A 26169-nucleotide genomic window follows, 5' to 3' on the forward strand; every position below is an offset into this window, starting at 1 on the left:
CTATAGATAAGAAACTGCAGAGGGTCTGTAACAGTACCCTGAAGAACTCCAGAAGCCACTACCGTATTATTCGCTAACTTTTCATCAGTTAATACGGACTGTGACCCCCCTCTGACAGGAAATTACCAATCCAGTCGCACAACCAAGCCGATTTTCCATCAGCACGCAATTTGATTAGAAGACGCTTGTGACGGAAGGAGTCAAAAGCCTTCTGGAAATCTAGAAATTCGGAATGAATTTGACATCCCCTGTCGGTAGCACTAATTACTTCGTGAGAAGAAAGAGCTAGTTGTGTTCCACAAGAACGATGTTTACTAAATCCGTGCTGACAATGTGTCAAAAGACAGTTCTCTTCGAGGTAATCCATAATGTTCGAACACCATATACGTTCTAAAAATCCTCCTGCTTATCGACGTTAATCTTTAACTACTCTGGAAGTCTTAACGCGGGTCTGTAATTTAGTGTATTACTCCTATTGCCTTTCTTCAATATTGGTGTGACCTGCGCGGCCTATACCCAAAGGTATAGATCTTTCGTCGAGCGAGCGGTTGTGTATGATGGTTAAGTATGGAGTTACTGTACCAGCGTACAGCTTAACCAATTGGTCAACGACCGACAGGCGGCTGTGGCGCCTAAGCGGTCGCCGTAGGTCAGTGCCGCGTCCGCGAATTACTGTAAGTAGCTGCTGGCGGCAACGAGCACTTTTGCGTTAGGCTCTTGGAAGAGTTGGGCCCTATGAACTGCCTGATGCGACAAAGACTAGTAAAAACATTCACATACGTTTGAAACCTTCCCCACTTTGTATGGATCCGTTCACTGGCTGGCCCTGAAAACTAGCGCCAGTGATAAACGTACCAGGGTAGCTAGTATGTTTATCACACTTGAACCAGAGTTCAAGCTTAGGTGCCCTTTTATATAAGTCACTCTCTGCATACTGCGGCACTCTGCAAGATATCTCACGGAAAAGACCGTAACACACTTATAAACCATGACTTCGAATTTTTCATACAACACGAGCGTCAAATCATCTCGCAGAGATAGGGTTTTCGAGAGTCTGAGCGGCTCTTATGACGGCACTTCCACTTATCTAACATCGCAGAATTACGTACTCGTTCTTTTTGACGTATTATCGCCCTTAGTCTCATCAACGTACCATTCATGCTCACCATAGTATTCCCCACGTTACACATTATCATAATGGCTATTACATCTTGTGAATATGTCGTGAAAGAAGCACACATTTTTGACAAGAAGAACTGAGACAAATTATTTACAATAAGGTGATGCATGATAAACTTCATGGAGCCACGTTTTAGATCGTTGCGCATGGAAAACTATCGTTTAAAGGAGGCAACCATGCCAAAGAGACGCACTCGTGCTTCCAACAACCAAATAGGCGAGTATGAAGTGGGTCAGATTGAGGTCTTCCGTGTGGCGGGATGGTCCTTTCGGAAAATTTCCACACAAGTGGGACGTGTTGTGTCAGCTATGCAACGATGCTAATATCACACTTGTAGATGAGGTTCTGGACATCCATGCAACACAGACGCCGGCCAGCATCGTCGGTTTTTAAGGGTAGCAGTGGCAGATCTTACAGCTATCACGGCACAGATAAGAGGGCTTGTGAGCACAGATGTTTCAACCCGAGCTGTTGCGATACTGTTATTAGTAGAGGGACAACGGGGACGCAAACCTCTAGCCCGTCTTTCACTCAAGCCACAACATCTACTTTCACGGCTCGATTGGTACCGTCACAGAATCACTTGGAAGGTAGAATGGTGTGCCGTGGCCTTCAGCGATGAAAGCAGATTCTGCCTACACGCAGGTGATGGTTGTTTGCACATACGACACAGACTTGCTGAGCGCTGTCTCGTAGAATGTATTCGTCCAAGACACACTGGCCCCAAACCAGTCTTTATGCTCCTTGGATGCGATAAGATGCAACTATCTTTCAGCCTTAGTATTTCTGGAGGGGATCCTAACCAGCTCTCCGTACGTGTAGAATGCTGTTAGATTCGTTCTTTTGCCGTTTTGGCAAGAGGAAGATGATGCGTTGTTCCAACAGGATAATGATCGCCCACACACTGCCCGTGACACTCAACATGCTCTGAAAGACGTGCAGCGATTTCCCTGGCCAAGAAGATCTCCGGACTAGTCTCCAGTCGAGCACACGTGGGTGTGATGAGACGAGAAGTGACTCGTACAACTCGTCAAGCAGCAACTCTCACAGAACTACGTGAACAGGTCGAGGAGGCGAGACATAACGCATCCCAGGACAGTTTCACCACCTGTACAATCGACTGGACGTCAGAGTTAACGCCAGCATTGGCACCTGTGGAGGCTACACAACTACTAATGTGGGTATTTCAGCATAGATCGACGTTCGATACCTCACAGTCACTTATACTACTGATCTGTAAATGTAATCATTTTATGAACTCCATATGGACTGTTGCAACTATAAATCTTGAGTCGATTGCAAACCTTTAAACGTGTGTACTATTCTTTCGACGGTGTATACACTCGCGTATTTGTTTAATCACAGGCGCTCTAACAGCTACAAACGAAGTCCCTTTATTCAAATCCACTTACTCAGTAACATTTTGTCCTTTTTATATTTGCCTCGACCGTGATATGTTCTCCCTTAATGACAACCCACTGTTCCTCACACTGAGACTCTCTGCTATCATGTCGACCAAAGTTCGAGGGACGAGGCACGTTATAACGAAGACGTCACGTCCAGTGACCCATGTTGTATCCATGGTATCTCAGCACCTTGCTACACTGCAGCATGCGTAGTCAGCTGCATAGCTGTAAACGACTCTCGCGAGAAGGACTGGTAATGTATTCTGAAACAAAGATTAGTATAAGTGGGCGGCCTTTACTTTCTGCGGCAGCGACGGTTTATTTCTGGCACCCACCATAGGAGGTACAATGGTGGGAGGGAGGGGGGGTACTAAAGCGATTTATCAAAGATGACTATTTGGCGACGATTCAAACAACAAGCTGCTATAATCTATTTACAAAGTTCCAGCAAATGATTTCGGTTTTATTTCTCTGCAAAAATTTGTTACTTTAAAGTGATCTCCAGTTCTTTGAACGGGTTAGATAATTTGAAAAAGAAACTCTACAGCTTGAAGGAAAATAATTACAAAGTCGCCAAACAATAGTTATTACTTAAATCTCTGTTGATCTGTTGTGGACGCAGGACAGTGGCTGATCAGATATTTACCAAGGAAAATCACCAAAATCGTACGGTTTGAGATGATATTTTACTTTATTTTGACAACCAGTTTCGGAACTTCAATATGTCATCTTCATTCCCCAGCTCTGTACATGAAGTGCATATGGAGCCTGAAGATGGCATACTGAAATGCCGAAACTGGTTCTCAAAATAAAATAAAATACTTGTATATCTCAAAACGTACTGCACTTTTGCAATTTTACTTCGAAAAAGGTTACTTAAGCCTTCTTAGGCTTTCAAATTTCTACAAGCAAGGATAATTAACAATAAAGGACAACATTTCTGACCTCTTATACATGTTATTCATCAACGATGACCACGATGACGCACGCAAAACACCACCATGACGTAGCACCCTCGTGACTAAATATTGTAAACAGAACAATTGTACCAACCAGACGAATGACAGCCACCTTCTCCCTATTACGTTTATTGATCTGGCCCGGTGGTATACTCAGCCACAACGTAAGAGTAGTACTTATTCTGGATAGCACACCTTACGAAATACCCAGTAGCCTTGGCATTAGTTATAATTTAATTTATGCAAGTAGTAACCTGCATAGCCTAAGATGGATAAAATCGCGCTATGAAGTGTTTAGTTAGTGATCAGGGGCTAGTCCCATTCACCGTTCAGATCTTACAGGTAGTTAACCTTGGATTAGAATTACCGAGCTCACTCCACGTAATTGATTGTCACCTCGCCGCTTGTAGCATACATTAAAGAACAGCGGCTGGTGCTTTGTCACTTGTAAGCAAGTCAACAACCTTACTTGCGGCTACTTACGTCGTAGCCAGCACTGAAAATATAAACCAACGTTGGACACACCTACAAGGCAGTCTCTCCACAATAACAGCCAGCAGAACGTCCGCTTGGAGATATCTTATCAATTTCAATCACGGGTCAGCAATCCTAAGGACGATCGTAGAACATGGGTGCAACACATTAAAATACCCATCGTTCAATAAGCAGAGTACTACAAGCGAGTCGTACCGACAGCCCACTAGGGCGGTCGAAAGTAAAGCTACTAACACAGTTTAGTAGCGACTGCTTCGTAGTCCTGTTACCAAAACGACTGCGAAACACGAGGAAATTGCTTTCCCCCATCGTTCACAACAAGAATATGCAATCTTGTAGCGGAAAGGAACCAACACACACAGGAAACAATTAACGGTTAAACGAGCAACTGCCCTATGCAGAAACCTCCTCAGCACGACAACCACAAATTTAACTGACAACACCTGGTTCGTGATCCTGAGCAAGTATGACCCACACAGCCACAATCTCGCGCCAGCTCGTAATTCAACGATATAATAAGATCAGTAGCAACGTACACTGGCAACTGAAAACCACACTCACCATTCCACTCGCTACACGTTCAGTTCATCAAACAAGCGACTGCAACGCTCAACTGTCGACGTTGTTCTAAAACAGCAGGAATCCAACCGTCTATGCAACGATCGAACTGAAAAGACTTACCGGATCAACGGAGTCGCCTGTGGCAGTCACACTGTCCACCGTCCTGCGCAAGTTTCACCCCCTCGGAAAAAAATGGTCAAATGGCTCTGAGCTCTATGCGACTTAACATCGGTGGTCATCAGTCCCCTAGAACTTAGAACTACTTAAACCTAACTAACTTAAGGACATCACACACATTCATGCCCGAGGCAGGACTCGAACCTGCGACCGTAGCGGTCACGCGGTTCCAGACTGGAGCGCCCAGAACCGCACAGCCACACCGGCCGGCCCCTGGGAAAAAAAGGAACAACAGGATGAAGGCAGGCCTTGCAATAAAAGTCTGTGTTTTTCAGGTCAATTAAATTTGTCTAGTTTTTTCCAGTGAACAGCTTCAATCGCTGGAATGTAATACTGAAAAGTTACCAAAGTACACCTTTAAGGATCTTAGGTAGGTGTAACCTCCTCCACTGACTGTAGATCTGGTAGATTCATGTTATTGGTTGGAACTTCTATGTCGCAGAGTGATGAGAAAGCGTGGTCTCTGAGCTGTGCCTTATGGCATGAGGAGCACTAACGAAAACGTCTGCTGCTCGATTGTGCTTAAACTGTGCTGCTGTTGTCACTCATCTGGGATATACCACGTTACTATCGTGCAAGCTCATCCATGATTTGATCAGATTATACGTCGTCCCTTTGGTTTGCAGGTTCGGAAGAGAAGTGGTCGCAAATGCGGCGCAGGAAATTCACCCACGCAATCCAAGAAGACAACTGCACCGTCGGTGGAGAATTTCGGAAAAAATAATATCTAGTTATATTATGGGTATGCTATATGTACTAAGTGGTCAGAAGTCATGGGAAAGGTTGTCCCATTTAAGGCGGTGTCGTGTATGACCCCCGAACGTTGATGCTCGATGTGGTGCAAGGTGCGACTGTAGACATGTTATCTGAGCCGAATGGTGTGTTGCGAACGTTACTGCTCTTCGCCAGTTAACAGTCTTTGAACATGCGATGATAATTTGTAGAAAATACATGAGTCGTTGCATATCTGAGAATACTCAAGAATAGCAGAAACATTGCAACACAGGTAATTTTTCTGGATGCCCAGGCAGCCGTAAGTGATAACCAGAGATGTATCAAGATCGAACATCACGTGACCTTCTCGGAGCTATAGGCAGCGATCGACGCTCTACTATGAGTGATTTTGTCGTCGATTTTTAAGTTAGGCTTCAGGAATCTTTTTCTATCAGCAATACATAGAGACAGATGCACAACGAAGGCTTCAGTATTCGATGACCGACCTGTGTCCCTTCGCTGACAGTTCTACACGGGTCTCAATGGCCCGTTAGGGCCCGCGAATATCGTGACTAGACCATGGAACAATGATGACATGGCCACTTGTTGTATCCAGCTGACAGATACGCGAGTGTGTGGTGTAGGCTACATGTGACAGCATGTCAGCAAGGTTGTGTAGACACCGGAGGCGGCTCGGCTGAGGTCAAGGTTGTGTTCACATTGCCACAAGTAGGTGCCACTGTTTGGCGGCAGTCACCAACAAAAGGTGTACCTTATGTGGACATTGTTTAGTCCATCAGCACCGCTTTCCAACATTAGAGATGGATATGCTGTCTTTCATCTGCACCCTGTGATATCTACACGTTCTGCAGTTATACGCAGGTCACTTTGTAACGCCCCCCCCCCCCCTCACTTATCGACCTTAATGGGAGTAAAAATTAAACCGCGTGTACCTAATGGAAGTCTGGTAAAAGCAATCGTCACCGAAGTTAATCTGTCGGTAAAGAGGGAGGAAAGGGTTACATCTAAATGAAAGGAAAAATGCAAATGAAACTGGTGGAAATTAATTTTGAAATGGGGTAAAGTTAATAAAGAAAGTAAATGTGCGGTCGTTACGTTAACAATTAACTGGCATTAATTAGATATTTGAGATTTGGGGAAAATTACGGTCGCCGGTCCTCTGGACAACTACTATAATAACTTAAAGAGAAAGGTCATTGCACATATAGTTAGCACTAAAAGCGTGGCAAGTGTAGGTTGACACGTGTTGTGTGAAAACTGAATATTTGTCAGAAGTAATAAATTTCGCTAAACTCTGACTTAATTTAGCAAAAGAATTAATAAAACCGGAAACTGAAAGTTAATCTAGTGACTGAAATTAATAGTGAATTTTGTTTCTGAAGCACTACGAAATTCAATAAAATAAGGTTAGTGTTGGGCTACCTCAACAATCATTTCAGAAGCTACTTGAATCTACGCAATTTAGAAATAAGAGATTTAACTTTGAACTTGAATTAAATGATTCTGAACAATTAACAATAGTAAAATTGGGTACATACCAAGCTGAGCTGCAGTCACAGGTAAGATAAAAAATGGTAACAAAACTCGCACTCTTAATTTGTGCTTGTGTAATCTAAATATTGTAGCAAGCTATGAATAACTTAACTGAACTTTGAAATGAAAGCAGTGAAATTGAATGATATTACTTTAATGCTGGCGTTTGAATTTCAACGACACTAGAGTTCATTTCGGAAAAGGAAGGGACCCTGCTTGGTAATGCAATTGGGACAATGAGCAACAGAAGTTCATGCTAAGTTGCCGTATTTTAGTGATGCTAATGGAATAGTTTGAAAAGCTGAAGTCTGCCATACAGTTCTAAAACTATACGTGCTTTCAGTCTTCCCTGTTGGTTGATTGAAAGTTTGAAGTCGTCGATCGAGGGGGTGGCGACATTCACTCATTGTCGGCCGTAGCTCTTGCAAAATCTGGATGATGGCGCGCCTTCTTCTCGAGACGGTCACCAGGCGAAAAGGGCTCTTGATGTGTGCCTGCTAATGTTTCCCGTCCGCAACACCGTGCCAGAAACTATCATAGGAAGTAGAGTGCAATTACATGCTGCCAAAGCCCGGAAGCGCGGCAACTCCCGAGAGCGTCACTCAACACACCTGCTCCACCGCCCTGCTCCAGCCAGACTCACCTCTGTCCGCGCTCCACGCGGTAGAGTTAACACTACCAAAGTCCTAAACACTTTGGTTCTTCACACGACCTATCGATGTAATCGTTCGATAGCATAGTTTTCCCTAGGCCAGACCCAGCGTAAAAATACAAATAATGTTGACAAAACAAACCAATTATACATCGACATAAATGTATATATATATATATATATATATATATATATATATATATATAGTACAACATATATATATATATATATATATATATATATATATATATATATAGTACAACAATTTAAATGTATAAAGACACAGATATGTCATATCTTCAGGTGACAAAATAAGGAAAAAAATCATAGTACAATAGACGGAAATAGGAGTGTATGCATTTCCGGCGTTACAACTTCACGAACTTATTAGGGCGTTCATGACCCCTCATCACCAAATCTTAACGCAATGAAGCATTTATGGGATGCTGTTGAAACGTGTGTATGGTCGATGAACTCAACACAAACTGTAGGTAGCACTGGAAAGTGTGAGGTCAGTATCTGTCCTGAATGGTTCCAACACATCGTAGAATCAATACCTCGACATGTTACTGTAGTTTTGAAGTCATGTGGAGGTTCGACTGGCATTAACATCAATCTCCCCTACTGTCCTCTTCGTCTTTCGACCGTTTTACATTGCCAATTAATTTGTGTAGGTCTTATCCTGTTTTGCATTCAGCAAACAGACGTTAGACGTAGGCTGTAGATAGCTTGCCTGGGTTCCATGGGCTGGCCAGTGCTCAGGCAACAGGCTTTCAGCGACAGTGACAATGTTCTCTTGTGGCTAGTGGATCTGGGGAGTCAGAAACGCGAGTTGAAAAGCTCAGATCGCGTGGGGGTCGTCTTTTAAGCTCTTACAAAAACGATTAAAGGAAAACATTCTTGTTCCAAGGCTCAACACTCCTACCCAATGCACTTGACGCCTTGGGAAGTCAATGCTACGGCGCGTTGAGTCTGTTACATGTTTGAAAGGAAGTACTTTCTGTTACTAGGTATCTTGTAAGCCACCACCTCGGTTTAGAGTAAATCTGCCTACCACTTTACCCAGTTGCTCCTGACTGCTGCTACTGAATATAAAGAGTCACGGTATGAACTACTACTACTACTACGTGATCAGGCCCAGTGGACCGCGCGCATCTACAAGTTTCCTCCTCTTTCCGAGGCTTACTTGTGGTCTTGAAAGCATGTTTAATTTTTTACGAAGAGAGGGTGCTGGCCTTCCGTCCAGCCTGTGGTGTTTCCCTCACAGCTTAGAGGACTGCTGGCTTTTCTTAAGGGGTGGGCTCCCCTCAGGAGTTGGGTAGGAAGTAGTAATAAGAAAATTGGAAAGACACCCTCGGGCCTCGAAACCTAATACCGTTGGGGTCTAAAAAGCAAGGGTTGGCCAAGGGAGGACGACAGGGAAGGAGAAAGAAGGAGCCTGACACAAGTAAGTGGAAGGAATGTCAGACTCAGCTCGGGTTCTCGCGGTCGCCACCCGCGTACTTCTAGCTGAAGTCCCCTGGGCGACAGGGTGTGAACTAGATATACATAAAAGCTGGAACCCTCCGTAAAGCTGGGGCAGAACGCTGGTTTCCTCAATGAAATTCATTCGACCACTACACAAGAGCCTGGAATCTCTATATTTAAAAGGAAACGTCCTAACTGACTGACTCGTCATCGACTAGCACAAACTGCTAAGCACAGAACTTAAAATTTGGCGATGGTGTTCATGTCATACTGTAGGCATCGTTTAAGGGGATTTCTTGAAAGTCCTTCCCCACGGGGTTGAAGTAAATGATGGAAGTATTTTTTAAAGATATCTCGCTACTAAAGGTAATTTTGAAGCTAGACTACGAAAATTGGCGTTTGGTTTCTTTGTCAGATATAAAAATATAGCTGTTGTAGCATTTGAGAAATTCAACCACTATGTAGGTGAAATAGTGGCCGAAGGCTTTTTCTTTTTTCAAATAAATCATTTTTAAAAAACTACTAAACTATTTTTTAATTTAGATCCATGTGAATTGTTGTTTGACTGCTCGGTAGGAAATCTTAAATTATATGTTTCAGTGTTCGTGGAAATTCACCTACTAAGAGGGTGAAATAGAGGATGGAAGTTTTTATGAAATATGTTTGATGCTAAATCTGTGAAAACTGGTATTTGACTTCTCCGTTAGAAATAAGGAAATATGTGTTGGGGGGTGAAAGTTTGTATGGAAACATGACCACACGAATTGAAAAGGCAGGATTAAGGAACTGCAGCTACCAGAACAACGTTTTGGTCAGGAGTAAATTCAAATGAGATCATGCTTCTGTGGCCTTAATTAGCATGAAAAGTCTAGGAGGTATTGTAATTTGTGAATAAAATCAAAGAAACCTATTTAATGGTCACCACGAGAAATTTTCAGTAGCCCTAATATATGTTTACAAAATTATATTTGATGCAATTGATACGCAGACGCTGGCGCTAGGCTGGTATTATAATAAACGTGACACACCCCGCTATGAAAGTTTGCAACTGAACAGTGTGTGTGGTGGTGTTGCAGCGTGGCTGGGCGCGCTGAGCGCGGCCATGTCGCTGCTGGCAGCGCCCCTGGCGGTGGCGCTGTGCAGGCGCAAGTGGACACGCCTCTCCGCCGTGCTGGCCGGGCTAGTCATGGCGCTCGGCTGCCTCTTCGCCTCCTTCGCCATGCAACTGCACCAGCTCCTGGTCAGGTGGGTGGCCTCCATAACCTGTAAGTGATCCTCCTCAGGATGCATGATCCACAAATAGAGGTCGCATTGTGGATATGTTTCGAGGTAATTAATTTGCATGTCTGTCATTAACATCCTGTAGTGGTGATGTTTTGGTGGATACGTTAACATAGAAGGCATGACTCCAGTACTGCAGAAGTGCTAGATATTTTAGTGGATACATGTACGAAAGGGTTTAGTGTGGTCACTCATGCATCCAAACGTAACGTAACGATTCTTTTCAGCGAACATAACATGAGAATTAATGCTTGTCGGTGTGTGAAGTGACGAGTAACTTATTTTTGTGGCGGCGTTCGTAGCGACAAACAATTCGCTGTAGAAACGGCTTACGAAGTCACCGCCACACTTTTAATAGCGGGCCGACCGGTCCGCTGGAACAGTGAACAGAAAGATGAAAACCCAAACACTCTGATTAAACAAAAGTCGGTACTTATCTTTATTAACGAAGATACAGAAACACAGTAGTGAACTCCGTGTCTACAGAAATCTGTCTAGTTCGAGTCGGAGCGGCTAGGTCAGCGTCGGCTGACGACAAACAACAACTCTGCTGCGATGAACACACAACTGACTAGCAAGTACACAATTCGGTGGCGAGTATACAACTGAGCGGCGAATACAGAACTGTCCTAGCGCTCGCGACTCCAGTGCTTAAGAAACCAGAAGCCAGCGGTGGCGCGCGCAGACTTGCGGCGATTTCCTGTCTCGCTTGCGCTGCTTATGCGGACGGCGTCCGGACTTTGATGCTGCCAACCTTTTGGCAGCGGGCTCGGGTGGCGTTACTGGCTAGGATATAACACTTATCACCGTCCTCCTTACTAGACACTGCTGCAGACGATCAAAATGTAGTTACACCAATGTGCCAAAACCGTATAACCACCAACTTAATAGCATATTGGTCCAAAAGAAATGGTTCAAATGGCTCTGAGAACTATGGGACATAACATCTGAGGTCATCAGTTCCCTATAACTTAGAACTACTTAAACCTAACTAACCTAAGGACATCACATAAACCCATGCCCGAGGCAAGATTCGAACCTGCGACCGTAGCAGTCGTGCGGTGCCAGAGTGAAATGCCTAGAACCGCTCGGCCACCGCGGCCGGCCATATTGGTCCACCTTCTGAACATAATATAACACCGAATCTGCGTGTCATAGCTTTGCCAATCTTCGATACGTCTCCGGAGGTACGTGGCACCAGCTGTGTACGACAGGTCAGGCAATTCCTATAAATTATGAGCCATTGATTTGTGGACGCGGAGCTGGCGGCCGATATCGTCCCAGATGAGTCCCATGAGGTCCAAACGAGGCTAATTTTATAGCCAAGACATCAACATGAATGTCCTATCGTATTTCTGAAACCGCTTTAGCACGATTCTGGAGCTGCAACACTGACAGATATTGATTGGCTACTCCATGGAGTGTTCTGAGCACCATGACCAGATAATGGATATAATTGGAGGGAGAAAATACGACCAATGCTGTTTCTCCCTCCAACTGACAGATATCCTGCTGGGACATCCAATAAGCAGCAGGGAAGACATCAAGCGTCAATGGATGCAGGTGGTTCGCAATAATGTTCATGTAGTCCACAGCGTCATGGTTCCTTGACTACTTCAATACGTCCCACTGAAGCCCAGATGAATGTTTCCCATAGTGTACTACTGCCTCATGTTTCGAGCACCGGCTCACCTGTACGATGGCGTACCCGGACATGATCATTGAAATGATGAAGCAATAAACGTGATTAATGTGTCCATGACTTGTCTCCTTGGGAGTTCATGCTCAACAGTGTGCTCTGCATAGTGTGCTCCCAAATACTTGTGCCAGCACCAGCGTTGTACACTGTCATCAGATGTACCACAAACACCCACCCATCCAGGTTTATAGATCGACCTTCACGTTTTTGGTGAGGTGTGCATGCCCAAAACCTTGACTCCCACTCGAGTTTTCAACCTTCAAACACTTTTCCATAGATGTTCACGATAGCAGCACGCCAACAACCGAGAGCCTCGCCGTTCCCGAGATAGAGTTTCCCAGGCGCTGGACCGTGACATTCTACCCTTTTTTAACGTCCCTTATACGGGTGAAACTCTCCATTTGCCGGCCTTATCGTGTCTAGAACACACAGTAACTAGTCTCTGCTTCGCTTATATGATTTCCTTAACGTATGACTTGCTCATAATACTACCAGGCAGCATTCGCTCCCGCGGTGGGCGGAATGGTTTGGCTCATCTACATCTCCATCTACATTTGCATCACACTCCACAAGGCACCTCATTGTGTGTGGCGGAGGGTACTTTTGATACCACTAACTAATCCCTCTTATCCTGTTTTGGTTGCGAATGGTGTCTGGGAAGAATGATTGTCTGTAAGCCTATGCACTGGTTCCAATTTCTCGAATTTTTTCGTCGTGGTCATTATGCAAGATTATTTGGGGAAAGTAATATATTGTCCGACTCTTCCCGAAAACAGCTCTCCATGATGCACAACGTCTCTCTAGCAACGTCTGCCATTGGAGTTTGTTGAACATCTCGGTAACGCTCCCGTGGCGAGTAAACGATCCCGTGACGCAACGCGCCACTCTTCGTTGGATCTTCTCTCTCTCTTCTATGAGTTCTACCTGGCATTCCGCACACCGCCCACCGCGGGAACGAATGCCGCCTGGTAGCATTACGACCAGGTCATGTGGTAAGGAAAGCATATAAGCGAAGCAGAGACGAATTACGATGCATTCTAGAGACGTTAAGACCCGTAAATAGAGACTTTCACCCGTATAAGCGACGTTAAAAAAGGACAGATTGTTACGGCCCAACGCCTGGGAAACTCCATCTCGGAAACGGCGAAGCTCTCGGCTGTTGGCGTGCTACTATCGTGGACTTCTGTGGGGAAGTGGTTGAAGGGTGAAACCACGAGTAAGAGTCAAGGTTTTGGGCCTGAACAATACTTAAAAATCTGTTCAACAAGCGCCTTACAATCCGCTTCCTCCGTGGATGAGTTAATGATAACACGAGTCTTCCTTTGAATCTGTCTCGCATCTACTTTTCCTATTATTTGTTTTGTGTGGTCATTCCACTTATGGTCGCTCTGAATAGACACTCCCAATTATTGTACGGTAGATACTATTATCTGCAGTTTATCGTCGGTAGAGTAGTTGTAAAGTAGCGGCTTTGTTTTCCTACGTATGCGCAATATATTGCATTTGCAGGGTCAACTGTCAGAGCATACACGTTTCATCAATCCTCTGCAGGTCATTCTGCAAATCGATACTGTGTTCTGTCGTTGCTACTTTGTTACAGACAATCGCGCCATCTGTGAATAGTCTTAAAGAGATTTCGACGCTTTCTACTAGGCCATTTATATACACTGTAAACAGTAATGGTCCTATCAGGTCCTATCACACTTCCTTGGGATACTTCGGAAATTTCTTTTAAATTTGTCAAATTTTGTTCCGTTAAGAGCCACGTGATCAGTTCCATCTGCAAGAAAGCCATGAATACAGCCCCATACTCGATAAGCTAGCAACTTTTTCACTAAACGACTGTGCCGGACGGTGTAAAATGCCTTCCTGAAATCGAGGAACACGGTATGAACATGGGCGCCGTTGCCTACAGCGCTATGGGTCTCATAGAGGAAGATCATTGTTCGGAATCCATGTTGATTTTTGTAGAGATTATTTTCGTTCTGCAAATGTGTGTGTGTGTGTGTGTGTGTGTGTGTGTGTGTGTGTGCGTGTGTGTGTATGTATGTTTGTTTGTGTGTTAGTGCTCAAATGGCTCAAATGGCTCTGAGCACTATGGGACTCAACTGCTGAGGTCATTAGTCCCCTAGAACTTAGAACTAGTTAAACCGAACTAACCTAAGGACATCACAAACATCCATGCCCGAGGCAGGATTCGAACCTGCGACCGTAGCGGTCCTGCGGTTCCAGACTGCAGCGCCTTTAACCGCACGGCCACTTCGGCCGGCTGTGTGTTAGTCTCTCTGCATGTGTGTGTGTTTGTATACACACATAATAAAAGAAACTGACATTTGTAAAGCACATAGATAAGTTTAATCTTATAATCACTACAGTTCAAACTGTTCCATAGTAATAAAAATACAAGAAGACTTTGAAGAACACATTGGCTATTTCGACGTACCTGACACTGTGTGTCATCAGTATTTCCGCGGAGTTTCCTGGCGTAGTTTTAAGATTTTCGTATGCTGTACTTACCATAAAAAGAGGCTCGTCTTACCCCACTGGTGTTTAGCTCGGCAGACTATTGAAATGTCCGCAGAGAAACACGTTCGTACTGTTCATGCTAATCGAGGTGACCTTCCAGTATCAGTCTCAACATATTCCATGTTTCACAGAATTTTTGGATAAGACTTTTGAGCGCAAAATTTTGTCCTCAATTTATTACTGCATGCACCTTCTCTAATACTTTATTTTGCAGATATTGATGACAAGCCCTATTGAGATATGAGGACCGCCTATCAGCAAAGATTAATTTCTCTATATTGCTTACATTTGCTTTTATTGTTGTAAAGTGTAAAGGTAGCCTTCCGATATAATTCGCACAATAGCAGACGTTGTATATGGATACCTTGGCAATGCAGCGCTTTCAGATAAGCGATATGAATATTTAACAAAATGAAACCGTATTTGGACGGAAAAATACGATTACTTGTTCCGTTTTTGACTTCTCAAAACGAAATAATAGATGTTAATAGCCTGGTGAGTTATAGGGTGACATGCAATGAGTTCTCGCGAAGTGGACAACGGTTGTTATAGGATGAAACGGCGAACCTCTACAGTGAGAACAGTTGACTGTAATCGATGTGCGTTAAGCAAGAGTTGATGACGAAAAGACAGTTTGCAGGATTATCGATGTTATTTGAATTGTTATTTTAATAAGCGAAGTCAGTTGTGAACAAAGCTACGAAATAAGACTTGTACTACAATATATTGTCTTGTCGGTGGCTTCTAAGTTGTCTTCTTCCTTGACACGTCGTAATAATGACTAGCCGCTTTGCCACATTTCCACAGGAAGAGAGATACGAGCCTCCTACGTGACTAGAAAACTTAAGTACTAATTAAAGTAGTAGTGGAGCTAAATTCCTTCAGAATTTAGTTACACGCTTTCACAGTTCAAGATGATATCTGGAGTTTTCCTTGGCAGCTTCATGGCAACAGAAATAATGATAACTTATGAAATATGTGTCTGTTGACAGAAGCTGGATTTGTTACCGAGAACAAATGGCATGTAATTTTTTGTCTACACATGTAATGAGCTTTGGCAATAAAATGTTTTGTACTTCTACACAATCTCTCCCCGAAGCTTTTGGTATCCGTCTCAGAGACCTCATCTCGCACGGAGTACAGTGTTGTGATGTTACTTTTTAGTGGCACGAGTTTACAAATCTCCCTTAAAATGTAACAGCTCTTTTGAAGGGGAAATTCCGAAAGCAAGTTCTTTCAGTTTTCAATTAATCGAAAGACGTTACCACCACGCTTTACCGAGTGAACAAAGAAATGATTGTGCATCAGAGACAGAAACAAGCATTCATTTTGGTCGAAAGGGCTCAGGACTACAAATTGAACCGTCATTAACAAAATTGGATAACTGCAGTGAGCTACATTGATTTAGTGTTATGATGCTGTGCATCACTTTGAAAGAAATGACATAGTTAAGATCATGTGATGATGACAGACAGGCAGCGGGCCTTGCTTGCTCCCATGGATAGGAAATATAAGCATATCACATTCCAGTCAAAAGTCCTTCCCTTTTTACAATCTTCTTTGTTCCTTGGGACCCACAGTGCAAAACATCTCTTGTAGTGACATTATTGCGATGATGATATACCAGTTACAATGCTCTTTATATGAATTTCATTGTGCAAATCACAATGTGCTCTTTCGATGCATACCCACCGTCAAGAGTTTTCTAACACGTTGGTAGGTGACAGTCTTGATATTGTAAACTGTAATTACGATCGTAAAGGTATTATACATTCGCTTGTGTTTTTATTATGCTTATATTTAGACATTACTTTGACATCTGTTGTTAACGTACTGTTACATCTTATTCTAAATATACAGTAGTCAGTTTTTGCCCGTTATTTTCCCTCTTGAGAGCTAGGATGACAGTGGATCAGCGATATTACATGTTTACATAGTTACCACTAGAGTCAGGTACTATGTGGAAATTCGGTGACGTTTCGATTATTTGCTTAGGTTCTGATTTTTATCTGAAAATTTGTCTGGTTTTTGGAGATTGTTATGTTTTATTTTATTTTTTATTTTCATGAAATAATTTTCTTATGGATTATGATTTGCTAAGTTTTCTTGCTATTATATCTTTGGTATATGATGTTAATGTTGTTGCTATAGAAATGTGTTACTTGTGTCTCTGGTTTGTTTATTTTAACCCTTTTTCTGCTTTATTATATCAATAAATTTTTCAATATATTTTGTGTGCTTTGGGTCGGTTTGTTCGTTCCGTACATTTAGAGGGTTGTGCATTTCAACATATCTCCATTTCTTCAAGGAGTTTCGTGATTGCTCCCTTTTGCGAAATAGGGAGGATTTACAGTGCTTCGTTTATGGATTTTACGTCGTGCTTTTTTGTTTGCGGATGTTGAAAGAATAAGGATGGGATTTTTTCACCGTTTCGGTGTGTTTTTTGTATGTGATGTTGAAGTTTCTGCTGGTTTGTCCTGTGTAGAACTTGTGGCATGTGTTACGTGAAATTTCGTAAATCTCGAAGTTGCTAATATGGGAACCGTAGAGCTGGCTTCGCAGATTTTGTGTTTGAACCTGTGCTGTCTTGATATGCAGTGGTGATGGTGGTTTTGTTGAATAATTTGTTAATTTTATTTGAGACATTACCTATATAAGTTGTGATTACGTATGTTGCTCACTTGCTTTTCGTTCTGAGTCGTAACTGTTATTTACCGTGTCTCACTTGAAGGTCAATCCGCAATAAAAAAAAGAAAGAAAAATGTTTCAGATGGTTGCGTAGAATCGAAATGTAGGCCCTGCCGTCAACAGTCAACAGCGCTAAACAGCCAAAGGGTGATGACATTCCATTTGGTGTGAAGACCGACGTTGGCGCCAAAATGTTTTCTTCCTCTGCTGCAGAAGTGGCACGTCATGAATGGAAACATGAACCGCCTACACTTTGACTGGAGGACCGCGGCTGTTGTTTCTTTCATCACTGACGCACTGTGATGTATCTGGACGGCGCCGAGGTGAGCTCGCCGCCTGCGCCCGGGTGGGTGCGGCGCTGCTCCCGCCACTTGGAGGCCATTTGTATGTGGACGGCGGGCGGCCAGGACCTCCGCTGCATACCCCGGTCTCCAAGTGGACGGGCGCACAGTGCACTGCGTGCCAACTGCCGCCGACCTGTGGGAAACCGAGGCAATCGCTTCACCGGCTGAGGCGTAGCAGCTCCACTGTGCAGCCAGTGCCTGGGCCAGCGCCACTTGTCACTGGTTAGGCGGCGAAACTATTCGGCATAGCTGTGTCTACGACTGGCATCTTTGACTAGTACTCAGTCATGGATTCCAGTTTCTAACACGGCCGTTGCCTAAATTTTGAATAAAAGTCATCAGCAACGGTAGCCTAAGTTTTCCGGAATAAGAAGTCACCCCTGTTCCTCCACTGCAGTCGTTAGAGCAGACAGAGGTTGGAGGCACCCCATTTGCCCTGGGACGAGAACCAGATCCTAAAAGACGGAAGAATCAATGCTGGTCCACAGCATGAGGATGGAGAATGCAAATAAAACCACTGCATTAAGAACAGGCAGCAGGTAACCACAGGCCATATGGCCTGTAGTAGGAAAAGTGTCCATTGTCAAAAGATTCCGGATTTCTCTACCATTCGAGTCTTCAGCAGCAGAGTACCAAGGAGAAACAGGTCATGAGAACAAGTTTGAACAACCGAAGAAAGCGTAACATTCTCTGAGTCCGGGCATGCAATGTCGGAATTGGCTTGTGGTAGTTGTTGTGTACAACTTCTGCACAGTGGTAAGGAGAGGTTGACTGCGGAGTGGTGAGGCAACTGTCGTCGTGCAGAAGCTTGACAGGAGCAGAAATGGTTAGCCAAAAAAGTAATTACAGTAAACGAAAGATTTACTTAATTTGTATTTCTCCAAGCATGTGAAGACTCAATACAAATAATTAAAAAAGAAACAGAGTCCAGCTCATGCAGTAGCAACCAGCAAGAATGATAGTGCATTCCACATCATGGTGGCAGAGAGCACTCGTGGTACGGAGCCACTGGAGACGTGGTTCAGCGGGCTCACGCCACTGGGTCCCCGATAGCTGAGTGATCAGACGTATTGCTGTCCTACAGGCCCACAAAAATTAAACAAGTCATTGAAGTTCAGAATGTTTACCAAATCAAACTCTATGCCACGCAGGCAGCTAGCTTTAGGGGTGAGAACACAATGAATCCAAGCGATATACGACATTCAATGGAATAGGTGGTGGCATTCAACGAGATTAGAGATCCCTCTCCTAGTATCAGCATTCATCGATTGCAGCCGAATATCGTGTCACATATTCACGGTCAGAAAATGGGCGCTTTTAATTTTAACCCTTCGACGTGTGAATAAAAGATATTCTTTAATAAACTGCAATACCCCAATTAATGAAGACAATAAAAGAAATCCCGTAAATGTGGAATGCTTATAGAAAGCTCTAGAGCAGTGGTTCTCAAACTGCGGCCGGCGGTGCGAATGCGGCCAGAATCAACAAGTTGTTCGGCCCGCGGTTTTCAGCTGTAATGTGTAACAATATGCATCTAGCAACTAACAACCTAAGCCAAAAACGTCAGCTAACACTGACAGATCCTTAAGAGTGTAGTTTTTCTGCTCAGTAACAAACAAAAATGTTTAGACAGATAATGGAGAAGTAGGTTAAGACGTTGAATAGTGGCAGTAATATGAAGTACTATGGTTTCTTGCCTTGTAAGGACTGTAGTGAGCTGCTTGTAAACTACGTTCGGCAATTGTGGAGTGCTTTGGGATGCGTTCTTTTTTCAGTTGGCAGCCACTGCGAGTGAGTAAACCTGATTTAAATAATTCACTAGGCGGAATAATTATTGCATGTAGGCTGCTTCAGTTTCTGTCATGTCATAATACATTAATTATTACTGTATTTTCTAAACAGAAGATTCGCTCACGCATTAAGGTGTAAAACGGCGTGTTTGTAGCCTATTTAAATTTCATTTCCGATTTTATTTATGTTTCTGAATTTCAATGTGGCTGTGTCACTAATCGGGGAGAGGTTTAAGTGTCAGGAAGTCGTTTCTGAAGTTATTTGTATAGAGTTTAGCCATGCATGGAAGTGAAACATGGACGATAAATAGTTTGGACAAGAAGAGAATAGAAGCTTTCGAAATGTGGTGCTACAGAAGAATGCTGAAGATTAGATGGGTAGATCACATAACTAATGAGGAAGTATTGAATAGGATTTTGGAGAAGAGAAGTTTGTGGCACAACTTGACTAGAAGAAGGGATCGGTTGATAGGACATGTTCTGAGGCATCAAGGGATCACCAGTATAGTATTGGAGGGCAGCGTGGAGGGTAAAAATCGTAGAGGGAGACCAAGAGATGAATACACTAAGCAGATTCAGAAGGATGTAGGTTGCACTAGGTACTGGGAGATGAAGAAGATTGCACAGGATAGAGTAGCATGGAGAGCGGCATCAAACCAGTCTCAGGACTGAAGACCACAACAACAACAACAACAACAACAACAACGTGTCACTAATATGAAATGCTAGTATTCCGTATTTTGTTCCAGTATTCCCTATTTGTACTGTACTTTCATAATTGTTTTATTTATAGGTATTGCTTCAGAAATGACTTCACGAGCTCAAAATCAGTAGAATAAATCAGCTATGCAAACAGCAAATAAAAATATTGGAGAGAAGAAAATGGGCTTCCTGAAGGTGGCAAAAACTTTGCAAGTTCCCAGGGCCACTCTTAGTAGGCTAGTACAAATCAGACTTACCAGGTGATTTAGCCACAAAGACCAAATTTGGGCGAGAGCGAAAAACTGTTCTACCTCCCGAACAAGTACAACAGATGATTGAATATAGCATGACAATGGAACGTATCCAGAATTCATTTTTGGTGAAGGGCTGGAAGAAGGTGGTTACGCGTTTTCTTGAAGCGGTACGAAAAGGATATTTCGACCAGAAAACCCACAGCAACCTCATTTTGCAGATCTCTAGGTTTCACAACAGAAAATGTGGCTATATTTTTCTCTATGCTTTCAGAAGAGATGGAGAAAAAACGCTTTCCACCAGACAGGTCTTAGAATGTCGTAAGCATTGTTCTAAGCACTGTTCAGGGCAAAGTTTTCCAACGTCGTTGGAAGAAAGGGAAAGCGACAAGGAGCAGCCATGTTTTCTGCAGAGCATTGATCACTTGGGACCGTTGTCACCTGCATGAGTGCTACAGGAAATGTTGTCCCGTCCATGATGATATTCACTAGGAAGCAGTCAGCTAACAAGAAGTGCCCCACCTGGGTCCGTTCTTGTCTGCCATCTCTCTAGATAGATTCAAACCAGCTCTTCATTGATTAAGTTCAACATTTATTTAGAAAGATGAAGCCAACAGCAGAATCATCGGTGGTACCGATTCTGGATGGGCTTTATAGCAACACAAGAAATCTGGATGTTATAAATCTAGCAAGCGAAAACCATGTCAAAATGCCCCCTCATGCCTCTCGCAAGATGCAACCGCTGCATAGGACCTTCATGAGTCTTTTGAAAGGTACGCGTACGGATGGGAGAAACTGCACGTCCAGTAACAATCATGGACATCGCCGAACTGTTTGGGAAGGCTTATCTCAAATGGCAGACAAGGGAGATAGCAGTAAATGGCTTTAGGGTGACAGGAATGTACCTGTTAAGCGCTCATATTTTCACGGATGCAGATTTCATTGCCGGAAATCAAGGAAAGATTGAAGATTTTTCCAATGATCCAGGCAATGAACCATCTGTAGGAGCTGTGGCTTCTAAAAATGGAAAGGCTACTGTTGAAGTTGATGCAGCATCTTCCGTCACATCCGAAATTACACCTCGGCAAATCTCACCCGTTCGCTAATAAAGAAGGGGCCAGACACCAGGGTAAGAAAAGCAAGATTAAACATATAACACGTCAGTCTCAGTTGCAAATAGAAACCAATCTTTACCTAGGTTTCAGTCAAAATAATTTGGCTTTCTTTAGAAACTATTGACACTAAACTATTCAAACGGCTTAAAATGGCTCTAAGTACTATAGGACTTAACATTTGAGGTCATCAGTCCCCTAGACATAGAACTAATTAAACCTAACTAACCTAAGGACATCAAACACATCCGTGACCGAGGCAGGAGTCGAACCTACGACCATAGCAGCAGTGCGGTTCCGGACTGAAGCGCCTAGAACCACTACGCCACAGCGGTCGGCCACTGATCTATTGCATGCCAAAGAGAAAAGAGAAACAGCAGGCCCCACTTCGCGGATGAGGTCGGTAGGCTGCGAGGGCTGCGCCGGAACTAATCGCGGCGAGCAGCTATGTACCGAGCACCGCTGACGGTCATGCGCATGAGCGCGTGGAAATGTAGATGCATAACCGAAGCTACCTTTACGTTAGGAATTGGATTAATGTAACCATTAAAACTATTAATGGCTTAATATATATCCGAACTTATTTCTGAGGAGAACGAGAACCCTATAACTGATTCGGAGCCCGTAAGAATGACTAGCTATTACTCGGCAAAACCATTCCTCAGTTTAGTATTCATTACTATTCGACTAAAGAAAGTGGAGTCAGCCGTCGGTGACTACAAAGGCAACGTAACATCAGGGCAGGTGAAGCAAAGTTTGAAAACCATCGAAAACGTTCTTATTTCTCAATTGTAGCTGGTCGTTAAGCAGGCATTTTTTATCTAGCAACAGGTGTTTAAAGGTTTGCAACTCCTCAAGGATGTCAAGCCTAGTGCCTTTAACCTCGCAATTTAATAGCTCTGTGTTATTTGGTGGATTAGGAGCATGGGTCAATTGAACAAGGTGCTCGGCAAAAGTCGAGCCACGCATGCCATCACCACTTTTCGTGCGGATATGTTCTTTATATCTAGCTGAAAGGGCTCTTGCTGTCTGACGGATGTGATAAATCGGGCAACCACTACAGGTGATTTTGTACACCCCAGAATAAGATAATATGTCCTCAGTAATGTTTAACGAGTGGACAAAGTTCTTTTTGAGGCTGTTATTAGTAGAATATGCTGTCTTAAAGCCGTGGCTCTTTAAGAGTCGCCCTATTTTATAGGATCTTTGCCTACGAAGGGAATAGAAATTTATCTAGTGGAGTTATCCTCTGGTGCGCAACCTAGTGTAGATGAGGTCGCAATTTATTTCTTACCTGTTTTCTTGTTAAAGAGCTGTCTCGCAATTTCTGGTTTATATCCATTATTATAGACGATAAGTTCTAGGGTTTGTAACTCGTTCTCCATTGGGGAGGAATGGCGAGCGCTCAGTGTATGCAAAAATGGAAGATGGCCATTTTGTGGGCTTGGGGGTGTGTAGAGTCGGTGATATTATCAGAAAAGGTTTTTTTCCGAAAAATGTTAAACCTAATACGGTTGTCCTCTATTGCCAAATTTAGGTCTAAATAATTCAAGGTTCTATTGGGAGATTCATTTTCCAGCGTAAAGCTTATTTTCTCGTGGGGTTTATTAAAAGTTGTGAAAATTTGATCTCTATCATCTTGAGAATCGTTAATTATGAAGAGTAAGTCGTCTAAATGTCTTGCATAATAGATAATTTTGCTCGCTAAATCTGCATTATTTTGAAAGAAAAATCGTTCCATAAAATAAGAGCTAAGTCACGCTGCCCGCTTACTTCAGGTACAGAGGGGGAAGTAGCGCGGCTACTACTCTGTTAGAGGCTGTGAGAGGGGATAAAATGTTCAAATGTGTGTGAAATCTATGGAACGTAACTGCTAAGGTCATCAGTTTCTAAGCTTACACACTACTTAACCTAAATTATCCTGAGGTCAAACACACACAACCCCTGCCCGAGGGAGGACTCGAACCTCCGCCGGGACCAGCCACACAGTCCATGACCGCATGAGAGGGGATATGTTTCCTTGTATTTCCTGCAGTACTGACAACTGACTGGCGTGCTTGAGTCGTCTATATCAGTTGCAATACTACAAATTTCAAACGGAAGTAACGAGGATTCGAGAATGAGTATTATAGAGGCGGTTATCTACAAATGCGGTAATGTTGGTTGCAAGGAATATGAAATTAAATTAATGCTGTTGTAATACAACAAATCGAGTAGAAGGAAAATATTGCTCCAAACATTTAATATACATCTGTGATCCAGTCTCTACTGCATAATACATTTGAATATAATTACAATTACTCAAAATAGTTCAAATGGCTCTGAGCAATATGGGACTTAACTCGGAAGTCAACAGTCCCCTAGAACTTAGAACTACTTAAACCTAACTAACCTAAGGACATCACACACATCCATGCCCGAGGCAGAATCCGAACCTGGGGCCGTAGCGGTCGCGCGGTTCCAGACTGTAGCGCCTAGAACCGCTCGGCCACTCGGACCGGCCTACAATTACTCATTTTAATTAATTAGTCATCCTGTTACACAGACAATACAACAAAGTTTCGTCAGGCTATTACAGTGTCACAGCTTTGGTGTCGCTGAGAGTGACAGAGAAAAGCCGACACGAATTGTTTCGAATGATGCCGACTATTCACGATCAGTGCTTGGGGCATGCGGGCAGCTTATCGTACTCTTGCTGTAGCTGTCTATTGGTAGCTTGTAATACACTAACTTACCTAGGCTATCAAATAATAATAGGATTGGTACATATGTGGCTCCTGGTGCCGCCGTAATATATCAGTATTGTCTCGTAACCAAAAACGTTTGACGGGCGCTGCTGTAGAGCTTGAAATGTCTTAAATTACAGGGAACAGTACCAAAAAGAAAGCTATTCGGGGACTTCATTGCGCAAACAGGAGGACAGATAAATGTAGAAAAAACGTTGGAGAATACCCACTCATCGCAAAAGAACGAATGAGAATGGAGAAAAGCTCATGGAGCTGGGCAATGAATTTGACTTGAAGTTAACGTCCACAACTTATAAAAATTCCCAAGAAACCAGGAAACATGGAAATCGCCAATTCCACATTTAGGAGCATTTCACTCTGACATTATGGTCACCTCTTTTCAATATGAAAAGGAAGTGACGAGTATTCGTGTTGAGAAAGGAGCAAATATAGAACCATACATTTATCTTACCACTATAGAAAGGAAATTTATCCCACAGAAAAGGAAAAGCTGCGGCAGATAGATGTTATTTAACAAAACAAGAATATTGTTGAAAAGTTTAATTTAAAAGTGGTACGAATCACACTTGGCTACGTGTTGTTGGACCGACAGACCAACTGGAAGGCATAGGACGTGGCATCTATGGACGATTTGCAAGTTAACTGAGGTAACAGCTCCGTTCTTGTTTCCATAAGAGCCTTAACAGATACGTGCAGGTCAAAAATTGAATAGAATTATAAAATATAGAATTGAGGTGTACCGATTGTTACATAATAGCTTTGCATTATGATTTTATTGTCAAGATACACACACTGTAAAACTGCATCAACAACAGGAAGACAAAGGATATGACAAAACGATGCGATCATAAAGATATTTCTTAAAATTCAGTTTATATCAAAAGTCTGAAATACCCATCGTCTACAGAAACACATATTTGCAGTCGCTGGTACCAAGGAGGTCTGGACAGACAGAAGAGATTCCTCTTGCAGAACTATCATACTAGCGTCTAAAAGATTCCTCTTACTGGAACTATCGCACTAGCGTCTTACAGTATTACAGTCACACTTCAAAGAGTGAAGATAATGAAGACATCTCTGTTACTAATACAGGTCTGAAAAGACATTATACTTTCGTTTAGTGACGACTTTTTGACAGATCAGGGAACGGCCTTGCTGCCGTGGATACACTGGTTCCCGTCAGATCACCCACATTAAGCGCTGTTGGGTGTGGCTGGCACTTGGATGGGGACCAGCCGGGCCGCCATGCGCTGTTGCCATTTTTCGGGGTGCACTCAGCCTCGTGATGCCAATTGCGGAGCTACTCGACCGAATAGCAGCGGCTCAGGTCAGAGAAAACCATTATAACAATCGGGAGAGCGGTGTGCTGATCACACACCCCTTCTATCCGCATTCTCAGATAACAGAATTGGAATAGTATAAACATTTCTGGATACAAGTGCCGTATTTATTTGAGGTGAACAGCTTAGCTGAATCAGTATGTATAATTTCGCGACCTTTACCTCGTTTTCTTTCATTTTGTTGCAAGTTCTTGGTCTGATACTGCTCTGCCTGTATTACTTACACTGTATGTAACAAATATATATCACGTGTTTATCATAGTATTTTCCTCAGTTTTGCTGTGCCCTATTCACAAAATAGTTTTTCTTGTGTTTCTTCTTCATATAGCGCATGAAGTGCATTTTGAAATACATTACAATAAACAAATACTTATCTCAAAACAGAGAAACACAACCAGCAAAACATTTATGCCACCTGTCAGTGGATATTAATACGGGATGTGTTAGTTCACCCTTCGCCTTTATCAAGGTTTGAGGAAGACATTGAATGGATTGTCTGAAAGTCTGTGGAGAAATGGTAGCCC

General features: G+C 43.1%; 1 protein-coding gene across 1 annotated transcript in view; it reads left to right on the forward strand.

Annotated features, from left to right (window-relative positions):
* Positions 1-26169, forward strand: part of LOC124775196 (monocarboxylate transporter 12-like) — a 592169-nt gene that overhangs the window by 491413 nt on the left and 74587 nt on the right. The window contains exon 4 of the mRNA XM_047250035.1: positions 10242-10410. Coding sequence (XP_047105991.1) covers positions 10242-10410 — 169 coding nt within the window. The remainder of the gene's footprint in view (positions 1-10241; positions 10411-26169) is intronic.

The sequence above is a fragment of the Schistocerca piceifrons genome, chromosome 2, assembly GCF_021461385.2.
Source record: "Schistocerca piceifrons isolate TAMUIC-IGC-003096 chromosome 2, iqSchPice1.1, whole genome shotgun sequence".
Classification (NCBI taxonomy): Eukaryota; Metazoa; Arthropoda; class Insecta; order Orthoptera; family Acrididae; genus Schistocerca; species Schistocerca piceifrons.